Raw genomic sequence first — 12,847 nt, 5'->3', positions numbered from 1 at the left:
GGTTGAAGTGCAGTGTGACGTCAAAAACTATACATGTCTATAATACAAAATAAAAGTTATTGAGCTGCATCATCCAACGTACACATCAAAAAAGAAACCTAATTTTCAATCAAATATTTTCCCGTCAAAATATCAGCTTTTCAAAAAAAGTTAGAGGTTCCTTGTTCGTTGAAATCTCTACTTTTTGATGGTGTTAAAAAAATATACTCTACTATGATAAATGTTCGAAAAAAAAAGCATCACACGGCATTTCATAGAGAATTCATACCTGATATTTCGTAGCAGCAAAAATATGGAACAATAATTAATTAAATCCTTTTATAAATGACCAAAAAAGGAAAATATAACACTTAATCACATATCCTATTTACACATCCTTGAAACCATAATGTTGGAGTAAGAAATGGCTAAAATTTGAATTAAATATAAATTAAAAAAGATTTAAATTCAGGTCGATTGCCACATGTTTTCTCTTTCCATCGCACTACTAGATCGTAGATTTATAGGATGAATGAGTTTCACTCATTAGATTTCGAATTATTGCTGTACTGCGTGCTAATACTGTAGTGCTCTGAGTCTGTCTGTCAATTGTCGAAAGTCGAAAGCCTAGTCTTATTTGAAAGATTTCGTTGGAGTTATTCTTTGTTTGTGATATGTCAAATAGTTATCAAAATTAAATACAAAAAAAAAAATATTATTATTTATTGTGTGATTGAGTGATCTTGTTTCAATTATTACGTATTTAAATTCTAAATGCAATTAAATATCAATTTTCAGTTAAATTATAAAATTATATTATTATTTTTACACATGGCACTGTCGAATACAAACATTCAGAATCAGTATGTTATTATTTAGAACACAAACAAAGTTATCTTGATTGTACATTTGAAATATTGATTTAGATAGGTAAATAGTGTAGTGGAATTAGTGAAGGAACATAGAGAAGTCGGTGTATCATTAATCTATTACCGTAACCGCTGTATAGAAATACGTATAAATGGGTAATTCGAACTTTAAACAACATTATGAAACAGCATCTAAAACTGGTGTACTACAAATCACAAACAACAAGATAAAAGATATTCCCGAAGAAGTTCTCAACTTGTCAGAAAATCTTAGAAATTTAGACTTGTCGAAAAATAAAATTTCTCGCATTACTGATGAGATTTCCAAGTTGAAGAACCTGAAACAACTCAAATTGGATTGTAACTTGATTCAAGACATACCAAATTCCTTAACTAACTTGAAGAAGTTGGAGCTATTAAATGTATCAAGTAATAAAATATCATCACTCCCACAAAGTTTTTCTTATTTAACAAATCTTAAACAAGTTTATTTATCAAATAACAACTTTACCCATTTTCCGACACAACTGTATGGTCTGAAGAATTTGGATGTTGTTGAAATTTCAAACAATAAGATATCAGAGGTGCCTCGGGGCATGGCAAACTTTTTTGCAGCAGAACTTAATTTGAGTCAGAATGAAATTTCCTCTCTCCCTGATGATTTCCATCAAGCCCCAAGGCTTAAGATTTTAAAATTAGAAGAAAACTGTTTGAATCTTGATGCCATACACCCAAGTTTACTAAGTGATTCTAAACTACATACTATCAATCTGGAAGGTAACCTTTTTGAAACTAAGCAATTAGCTTCTCTTGAAGGATACAATGAATACACAGAGAGATATACTGCAATTAAGAAGAAAATGTTTTGATTATTCCATATGAAACTGTTTAAGCACAAAAATATATTAAATAATTTATTTTATTACCTTATTTTCTATTTTATTACAATGACTACTACATAATATTTGTTTAGTTCCTGGATTTGATATTTCAAATGTATTATGTCATGTTGGCAAGTAAAAAGTTAAATTTGTGGTGTGACTTTAATATATTATAGCAATTTGTGATTTTATTAAGCGATAACCCTCAATTCTGGGATGAATTACACAAATTAAATTTTAAAACAAAATGTATGAACAATTATTACTCAAAGCACAGCCTCTCGCATTCCATGCCCACCAGAATGCAGAGTTAATTATGCATCACTCATAAATTATTTTTTCAAATTTAATTTGTGTAATATTGAAGCAATCACTCCTTCAGGATACACTTTTCTAGAAAAATCAATAAAAACTAGTTTTATGGATCAGTCTGGGTGGTATGTTTGAATAATAGACTCGGATGGGGATGGAAACCACTGCTTATAAATGTTAGGACTGTGAGCACTAGTTTGCATGTTTCAGCCATAGTAAATATCTCCAGTAGCTTTATCCAGTATCTCCATTAAATTGGAATAAGTGGCACAATGAAGAGTGTTGGCAGCCGAAATCACATAACAACAGGTGACACATAAACTTGTTTCTCAACTTCCATAAAAATACCTGAGATTAAGCCAGTGCAAGTTGGTTAACTTCACACACAAGCATTGAATTTCTTTCTAGGTGTGTGAATGTTTCCTTCTTCACCGTAAACATGTCAAATGAATATATCAAATTAAATTGGAAACACATTGGTATCATACCAGAATCTTCCTGATTTGGAGGCCTGTATAGAAAAGCTGGGACTTATAAAAGTGACACACTCAATTTCTGTTGTTGCAACAGAAATTTGATGAAATTTATGAAATTACAAGTGGTACAATATTTGGAAACTGGGTTGGTGTAAATTTCGGTTATTGATTTTGTCAAAAATGTGGGCCAGACAGTACAGTGGCGCCTTTTTCTGTCGTGAAGCACTATTGTGCAAGTATTATTGGGTTTCGGTCCCAAGGTTCGTCATAGCTAGTGAAATTAATCTTAATGCCGATGATTACTGAAACTTTACATCTGTCTGTGACGGCCGCAGTAGCGATGCAGCTACAAAATTTTATAGATAGATTATTATATATAAATTTTTAGAGAGTTTATGCAAGTGGACCTCCAGCTTACTCACTGGGCGCAGCATACAGGTCGTTGTCGGAGGATATTACTCAAACCCGAAGCCCGTGAACGCTGGAGTGCCCCACGGCTGTGTGCTACGAGTATCTCCTACAATGTTTCTTTTCATTTCAATGAAATGTTTCACACCTTCAACATACATTGCTATGCAGACGACATTACTGGTGATGGCGTATAGACGGGCCATGCAGGTCTCTCCCGGAAAATCGTCAACCAGCACCGGAAGAAACTTGTGTCTTCTATCAAGTCCTCTCTTGAGAACGTCGCGGAATGGGGTAAATTAAACTTGTCCAATTAAACCCCCAGAAGACTCAAGTTTGCGCGTTTACCACAAAAAAAACCCCATTCGTCTTATCACCGCTCTTCGACAAGGAGGTGCCCTTAATGCTTCGCCTAGTATCGGAATACTTAGTCTCGAAATCTCGAGCGATTGCTAATTCCGCGGTCATCTGGATGGCAAAGCCAAATTGGCATTCGAAGTAGCTGGGCGTCATAAATAGAGCACGGCAATACTTCAAGTCGGACCACATTCTAGCACTCTACAAAGCGCAGGTTCGGCCACAGATGGAGTATTGCTGTCATCTCTGGTCTTGCGCACCCCAGTATCAGCTTGTACCATTTGACCGCGTGCAACGCAGAGCTGCTCGAATCGTCGGGGACCCAGTGCTCTGTGATCAGCTCGATCACCTGGCGTTGCGTAGAGACGACGCTTCTTGTGTCTTCTTTCACATTTATCACGGGGAGTGTTTCAAAGAGCTGTTTCACCTGGTTCCTACCACCGAATTTCACCTTCAGACGACACCCTGCAACTTAGAATATCATCCCCACCATCTGGATGTGTGGCATTCCGTGTGGCAACAGTGCGATTTTCAATGAACTTTCTTTCACGTACCTACCTACAAAGCTGTGGAATGAGCTTCCTTGTGCTGTGTCCGGGACGATACGAAATGGGTATCTTGAAAATGATTCTTTATGCTTACTGATTGGCATTGCTTGCGGCGGCGTCGTGTGCCGGGTCGTCTCCTTTCCTCAAATAAAAAGACGAGCATGTACTGCCAGACACAGTGTTGATTGGCCCCGTACAAGATGGACCGATAATCAGTTTAGATTGGAAATCCTTCAGGTCAAATCCTTGGAATTTTTCAAGACCTTTGAGAGAGAATATTGAAATCATTCAGCCAGAAACCACTCAAGAGGTGCCTTTACAAGCTGATCTTATCATCAGCTTATATTGTGTTTAGTTAAATTGTAGATACAAAACACAAATTATTATTTTTATTCTTAATGCCACGTGTCAAGAGGTGACGGGGTTCAGAAAACACACACCAGGAATATAATTTATTACACGTTGCAGGAGTAAGTGATACACTCATTCCTGAATCATCCATTGATCAATGCGCGGCCCTTTCTATATAGGTAGGTATCATTCTAGAAAGATTTCGAACAGAGTAGTAGATATGTTGTAAACAATTCCAAGGTTAAGGTTCCTTTAGGCCGATAAGTAGGTCTACTTATCGAATTCTCGCAAACGTTCGACGTAACAGATAAATTTAAACACGACCACTGCACTGTGGCTAATAATAAGGATTATTGTCATCGTCTATTCAAAAATTTTTATGAATTAAATTAAAATTAAATAATTAAAATAAGTCATTTAAATTTTAATGAATTTAATTTAATTTAAATTTAGTAAAGTCCTCTAATGGCGACCACGTACCGGAAGACGCAGTGTTTGTAGGCCCCACACAAGATGGACCGACGATCTGGTCAAGATCGTCGGAATACGTTGGATGAGGGCAGCGCTGGACCGATCGTCGTGAAAATCTTTGGGGGAGGCCTTTGTCCAGCAGTGGACGTCTTCCGGCTGATGATGATTCAAAAATTTTCTCAAATGATGTAGCCGATCACATTAGTAAAAAATCGATCGATACAAAATCTCGCGTCAGATTGAGGTAAGGTAAGTTAATTATATGCAGTAAAATGTGCATTTAAATAATCTAACAATTTGAGCGTTACGAACGTTGACGACAAGAACATTAAGATGAACCGTGTGTATAATAATTTGTTGGCTTGAGTATATCATGGTCACGTTTTTTTTTGTATTTTTAAACATTGTTCATAACTTTTGGTCACATCCACATCTTCAGTCTTTTGAATAGGAGGTACAATAGGGTTCAGTTAATATCTCGTCTCAACGACGCGCTATTTAAGTTTTTTTTCCTATTTTCTACCCCTTCGTATGGCCCCTATCATGCAAACCGTTAGATTAATATTTTTCCGCTATCAGAAACACGTGGGGCGCATACACTTTTTAAAATCTGAAGCGCTTGAGTAAAGTCTGTACGGAAAGAGAACCGTCGTGGCATGACTTTATGACTTTTATATGCCTCATCCTATAAAATATTTATTAACACGGAATATGAAAACATTATATTTTAGTCGTAATATGTGTTGTCAACATTACATTTAACAATAGAAATGACTGTACAATATTGTTTATTTTTATTGAAAAGTGCGCAAAAAAAGAATGCTGGGAGAGTTTCTTGCGCCGCTTCTTCTCTCTCAGAGCGCTATTTGTTTCCGAAGCGGTAGTAGTATCTAGTAGAAATGACATCAAAAAGAATTCTAAAGGAATCAATTTTGAGAAAATAAATGCCTTTTATGCCTTTTATACAAATGTGGTAAGTAATTAAATTAATCAATTAAATAAAAAAATAAATAATCTTTTTTCGCATAGACTATATTTCTTTGTGACTTTTACATTGTTGTATACCTACCCTCCCCCCACCGGTGACACACCATATAAACTTTTTTTTTTGATATCTAATCCTTACAATCCAATAGGTACAAACGACGCTCGAGTATGTCTCTATTTAGCTCTATGGCTCTTATGTACATATATGGCTTTGTCAGGCGATTCATTAGATAACTATGATATACTACATCTTGCCTGATAAATATAGTATCTATCTATTTGTGTATTATTGGGAAACGCAAATGATGTCTTTAATCGACAGATAAGTAGCAACCAGTGGGAGGCTCCACTGCACAGGAAGCCGGTTAAATTATGGGTACCACAACAGCGCCTATTTCTGCCGCGAAGCAGTAATGTGTAAACATTACTGTGTTTTGGTATTAAGAGCGCAGTAGCTAGTGAAATTACTAGGATCTAATCATAAAAATCAAAAAATTAAAAATTTATTTATTATTGTAATGTTTGGGGCGTATCAATTACCATCAGCTGAACGTCCTGCTCGTCTCGGCCCTTATTTTCATAAAAATAGTAGCCCATTCCTAAGTAACTTTACTTGGACCTTGTGAAACAGCCCCTTATATCATTAAATGCTTATATTAACATTTTAATATGACACTTGTTTTATTATTAAAACGCACGTTTATCAGATGTTGTAAAACATTATCGTCTCGATTGTTTCATTTCGTTCAACATTCACAACAACATAATCACATAATGTCACATTAATCTTGTTTCTGTGATAACCACTACAAAGATTAAAGATATATTAAAACCTGCATTAAAACCACAGGTCGTCATTTCGATAATACTTTTTAATTATTGCTGTGACTTCAATAAGTATATATATTTATATATATACTAGCTGATCCAGCAAACGTTGTATTGCCATATAAAGTAATAAATAAAAAAATCCATTGCCATCATATATAAAAATCGTTAGCGTTAGAAAAATAGGTGTTTATCGTAGACGGATGAAAATTTCAAGTTGTATGTATTTTTTCAAGTTGTATCATAAAAAAATAAAAAATAAATAATTTATCTAAAAAATAAAATAAAAAGTATTGGGGTGGATTGCCTTTAACATTTAGGGGGATGAAAAATAGATGTTGTATAATTCTCAGACCTACCCAATATGCACACAAAATTTCATGATAATCGGTCAAGCCGTTTCGAAGGAGTTTAACTACAAACACCGCGACACGAGAATTTTATAAACATATTAGATAAAAATAGAGGTGTGTGTCCCAATATTTCACTTTGCAGCTAAAACTGCACGTCGCAGACGCATATTGTTCGTATGTTGCAATAGGTACTGCACATCGTGCACTATGATGGTTGCAAGTTGATACCTATAAGGGTGTAGAAGATACGGGGGTGAAACATGTGATTTCTAAAAATGTGTGATTATCATTAATATAAAATTATTTGAAAATAAAATAAAAATTAGAAAAATTGAAAAGGTACACCTACCTATGAATCTAAATCATATCTAAAATCATCTATTCTATTAAATAATTTCTAGTTTTACTTCATCCCACTGCTGGGCAAAGGCCTTCCCCTTTTTCTTCCACAATATTTTGTCGGCTGTTTATCGGGTCCAGAGTTCTCCTTCAAAGGTAATTATTTCGTCGATCCACCTGGTGGTAGATCTGCCTCTTTTTTCGTTTTGCGTCTCTTAGATACCATGATGTGATCATAGTACCTACTCCAGCTTTTGTTGTACGTGTTATACGTGGGTAACACTGAAAATATTTAGAACTGGCCAGTTAGAAACATTGCTAATGAAAACTTTTTTTGAATTTCAATTTTAGAACTCTTTGGTAACCTAATGTTGTATATTGCATTCATTTGTCATTTGTTTTTGTGAATTGGCGGTAAATCTAAAACTCTTGTGACACGTGAAAATGAACCCAACGCGATAAAATTTTCGGTCAATGATTTATTATGACTTTCGTTGTTGGCTTACTCAACAACAAACCTATGATAGGCTGCGATTAGCATTTATTAATGAAGTTACATTAAACCGTTTTTCATTTTCTCAACATTTTCAGTGTTACCTAGGTATATGTCCTGCCCAGTTCTATTTCATTCTTTTCGTTATTCTTGCTGCAATGCTTGCTTCTTGTAAAAAAAAAATATTTGGTATCTATTAACCTTATGTTTAAGTAAATATTTCCATGTTTTCTGTGCTATTTAAAACAGCATTAATCACGTCTTACACCATAAAAAATGAATGCATTTTTATTTGTAACAGATAAGTAGATTCCAGACTAATTATATTATCTCGAGACACATTTACTAATTATTATATGTGATGAAAAGCCGTTTGATCCTAGATCCAGTTAAGTACCTATATTATGTGGAGTATGTATGCGGGCGTCGTAATCGTAAATATTAGTGACTAATCTACTCATCAATGAAGTATGAACAGTCATTGAACAGTGAACACTGAACAGTGAACAGTATAGTTTGTTACTGTGCGCGGGAAGCTCGCACGCAGTACTAACCTCTCAATGACAACGTTCCTCTGTGTTTTCGATATACGATAGGAGTACAAGCAAAATATTGTGTGACTTATTTACTTCGTGTTTCATTCGCTTTATTTACTTCGTGTTCAAATTTTTTAAGGTAACGTTTTATTTATATTGTTTAATTGAGAACTAAATTCGCTGTTGTTTACTACTGTAAAATGTAAATGGTGCAATAAGTGATTGATTTACTATAAACGCCTAAGTAGGTAGGTAACTAATACACTTTTTTGTTTTTTTTTTCTGTAGCTGTTTCCTTTCGGAACAAGACAATATTTTTTGTAAGCTCCGAATAAAAACTTAGCTTGTGGTATATTTCAGTTAAATTTCATTTCGATTAAAATATAGATAAAAATCGCCTTTGCTCGTGGTAGATAGGGGACTGTAAATATTGTTAAAGCAACTAGGTATTTAATATTATCATTATTGTAATTATTTTAGTTTGTTATAATTTGAATGTGTATTCAATATTTTGTTTCTGTTTTTGTATCCAATACAGCAAATATCATATTCACAATATGTTTTATTTATGTAAAAATACTCATGAATATCGTCTATTCAAGGCGAGCATGTCTCAAATTTTATTTAATTCTCGACTGTCGCCAAAATACTAATTACTTTAAAATCAATTTTGAATAAATAAATAATAATATGTAAATAGCTTCGTAGGTATCTATTAACACAGAATAGGGATGGATCTTCCGTATTCTATTAATAACAAAATTATAATTAAGTAGGTATGTAAAAGTTAAGTATGGAGGTACTTTAAGATTAGGTACCTATCTCGGTCGATATCAAAAAAAAAATTATAACACAAGATCATACAGTTCAATTAAAATGATTTGGTAATTATACATATTACCTATATGCAAGGAGAAAGGCGCTTTAATAATTGGTTAAGTGCAGATATACACAATGATGTACAATATTTACTTCACTACAAAACTTCCGCCCGCGATGTCATCTGGGTCTTAGACGTCAGACTTAGAGTCAGATCATTTATACGTCTAGATAGACTATGACAGCTGTGAAAACGTCGAAAATAAATGAGTTTAGAACCTCTATTGTGAGCAATGCACGCACACTAACACAAGGTGTCATACAAATCGCTAGTGTAAGACGTAAACTAACACACTAAACTAATATTCCTAGCCTATTTTTATCGGTTGTCTAACAGCATGAAACTCCATCTACATGTGTAAATTATCTAAGTCGTCAGACTATGTATGTATTCTGGTGTGGCTTACTGGCTTCACTAACGGACGATGTTTCGTGTCGCGCAAAAACATTGGCGAATATTTGCCGAATGAAGCCACGCTATTCACCCCATCGCGGTGTGTGTCGGTAAATGAGCACGTATCAAAGGGTTTTGTCGACATTCGCCACTTCATAATAGCCTAAACACATGATCGGATTTGGTATGGCCGAACCATCGGTCGCGGTCTGGACGGTCGGACCAATTGGTGCGAGGCGCCCACCTAAGCTCACCGGACCGTCCGATGGTCCGGTCGTACCAAATCCGACCATATGCTTAGGTTATTATAAATTACAACGGTCGCGCGGTAGGCGATCTAGTTGACTGCGTAGATTTTCATGTAGCCAAGAACATCACGTTAACCCGTAGAGTCGTAGACGATGTTTTAGGCGTGACAGCGCGATACGAAACAATAAAGCCGCAGCACTAACGCGATTTTCTTGGCTACATCTACTCAGTCAACTAGATCGTTACGAATCTATGTTAGTCCATTGAAATGTTATATGAGCTTTGCATTTTTTAAGAATATATTTACAATAAAAAAAAAAATAAGTTAAAGATTTCGTTTTGACCGGATTCTCATGAGCATTGACGAACCCGATCAGCTTTGGAGCGCTGTAACAGCGTTTTAAATGAATGAAATAAATAAACAGTGCACAGAAAAATTTTCCTCAAAAGATCATCTACAAGATTGGTCTGAGGTATTTTTTTTGTAAAATGTATAAATTAATTATAGAGCAATAAACAAATTTTTTATAAAAAAATTCTCACTTTTTTGCTTATAACTTCTTTAATTTTTAATTTAAGGTAATAAGTTATATAAACATATTTGTAGGCAAAACAATTTGCTACAAACTATGTCTGTACGAATTTTTTGTAAGACGCATAGTGTTCGAGATATCGCGAAAAAAGTGTTTTTACCCCTTTTTCCAAGATGGCGGCCGGGGGACAAGGGTGGCGACCACTCAAACTTCAGGTTAAGCTTTTATTGACCCCCCACAAATGTCGCAAGAATAAAATTGCGTCCTCTAAAAATGCAACATTCGGTCCTTAAATTGTCTTAAAATGTCTATGTCTTTATTTCATTTAAATTGCTTCAGTAGTAAGTAGATCAATAATTGCTGATTACAATAATTAAAAACATACGCTACAATATACTACTAGTAGGTAACACGGACTAGTAAAAAAATAAGGACTCCGTGTCACCTTACATAACAGTGTAGCACCAAAACAAGCCGATTAACGTGTAAATACATAGCCACACGCACACACTTATACGACTACAGGCTGATAGGCGACAACTATGAGAATTGTCATCGTCTGTGACAGATCAGTATTGCGTCTCAATAAAATATTTTAAAATGCCGTCGTGCGTTGCGAAAAAGTGTAAAAACGATACTATATAAGTATTTGTGGTCATATATGATTATTTAAGCGCTCAGGCTATTCAATAATAAGTTTAATTGTACAATATTACTTTGTAAACATATTTTAAAAGCCCGCTGAGTTTCTGCGCACATACTCAGGTCTGAGTCATTCTTTTTGGAATGGGTGGTAGTTTTTGACTTTCAATAAGTGATGTCACATCCTATTTTCAATAAAATTATTTGAATTTGAATTTAAGATAAGCATCTTATAAATATTATGTTTATTTACTTTGGGGTACTTTTATTATCTTTTACCGAAATAGTTCATCAAAATTAGGTTATCAGCTTCAATATCTATTTATTAGGCACGATAAGGCGCATTCTTTATGTTATCTGACAGGAAAAATTGCTTATTTACTTTCTGTTCGATAAAGTTGGATTAAGTTCCATAACTACAATAAGTAATAGTAGTTTTAAAAACTAAAAAACACGCTTTTATAGGAAACCAAACTAAAAAAAAATGATTTTTTTATTTAATTTGAATAGAGATTAGTGTAAAAAATATAAATTAATAAAATAAATAAAAAAATATTGACACACTTTTACACAAATTATCTTGCCCCAAACTAGGCATAGCCTGTGTTATGGGTACAAGACAACTATATATTTATATCCATGACTCGGTAACAAACATCTATATTCATCATATAAATGTTTGCACCTACCGGGATTCGAACCCGGGACCTCTAGCTCATTAGGCAGGATCACTAACCACTGGGCTATAGGGGTTGTCATCATAATATCATCATAATTAATAATAATGTATATAAGAAAAATTTGTATTTTAATGTAAAAAAAGCTTGGGGTTCATGGTGTCAATAGTTATAAATATTTTATTCACAGATGAGTAGGATTATCATTTCGGAAATTTATTAATATTTATCTTCAATTTTTTTGTTTGCTTTTCTATAAAAGCGTATTTATAAGTTTTTTTTTAAAGTATTATTTTTATAAGAGCAAAATTAATTGTTAGCTCAAACACCATTCATTAATCATTACAATGGCGACATTCTTTTCTCTAAAATTGTAAATTTACATTCTTGCTTCTTTTGTTGAATTAAACATTTTTTTTGGTATTCACAAAAATTGCTAATATTAGATAAATTGGTTAAAAATTGGAAATTAAAACTAATATCAATTCATGCGCTATCGACTATAGATGAAAGTTAAATAAATTGACAAATCTTATTTTGCAAATTGTATAATGGAATAATAAGATTATTTCATTATTCAAAGATTATTTCATTATTCAAATCGATTAATCTGAGTACAAAATTTGAAGGAAATCTGACCGTTCAAAGTGGGTCGAAATCGCGTCCAAAGAAGTCGGTTACAAACAAACATACAATGAAACTAATGTAAAAAAAGCGTGTAAAAAGAGAAAGTTGAAGTATAAAACTTTTCCGTGAAGGTTGAATATCAAAAAAATATATTCTGTCAACGTGCTAAGATAATTTGAAGATAATCTGGAATGTCATTGACCGGTCTAGCGATATTTTGTAGTAAATACATAGATAACCCAACTTTGTTGCTTTTCTAACAAAATACTTTTAGGTTTGCTCTTAAAAAATACCAATAAAGTACCTATCTAATGCGTGAAGCATAGTAAAGTGGAGATCATTTTTTTACTATAAGTTGTGTAAATACTGGGATTATGTAAGGTTTATATTGCTTATTATTCCTGTCTTATCCTATGTGTACATATTCTTATATCATAATATGTACAATCTATATTCCATGAGTAGTTCGTTCCCTAAGTTTTAGGACAAAAAAACTAAGACTTCTTTACAACTTATGAATACACTTCTAATTTAGTAATCAATTAGTTTTTATTGCAATAGGCTTAGGAGTTAGCGATTGGGTTTTTACTCCAAAAACCCGCGTGTCGTAAGTTTTGAGATACGCTACATATCGATACAAAAATAAGTAGGATTGTAC

At 33.8% G+C, this 12,847-nt stretch overlaps 2 protein-coding genes across 2 annotated transcripts in view; both read left to right on the top strand.

Moving 5' to 3' along the window:
• Positions 1-659: 659 nt before the first annotated feature.
• Positions 660-1,778, top strand: LOC126965736 (leucine-rich repeat-containing protein 57-like). The gene has a single exon (XM_050809493.1). The coding sequence runs from the start codon at positions 1,001-1,003 to the stop codon at positions 1,715-1,717; it is 717 nt and encodes a 238-aa protein (XP_050665450.1). The 5' UTR covers positions 660-1,000; the 3' UTR covers positions 1,718-1,778.
• A 6,372-nt stretch (positions 1,779-8,150) lies between these two features.
• LOC126965731 (1-acyl-sn-glycerol-3-phosphate acyltransferase alpha-like) overlaps positions 8,151-12,847 on the top strand; it is a 41,713-nt gene continuing 37,016 nt past the window's right edge. Inside the window, exon 1 of the mRNA XM_050809487.1 lies at positions 8,151-8,327. The gene's annotated coding sequence lies outside the window, so the exon portion shown is untranslated. The remainder of the gene's footprint in view (positions 8,328-12,847) is intronic.

The sequence above is a fragment of the Leptidea sinapis genome, chromosome 8 (genome assembly GCF_905404315.1).
Source record: "Leptidea sinapis chromosome 8, ilLepSina1.1, whole genome shotgun sequence".
Taxonomy (NCBI): Eukaryota; Metazoa; Arthropoda; class Insecta; order Lepidoptera; family Pieridae; genus Leptidea; species Leptidea sinapis.
Note: the sequence above shows the minus strand (reverse complement) of the source record. Positions and strands in the feature narration are given on the sequence as shown.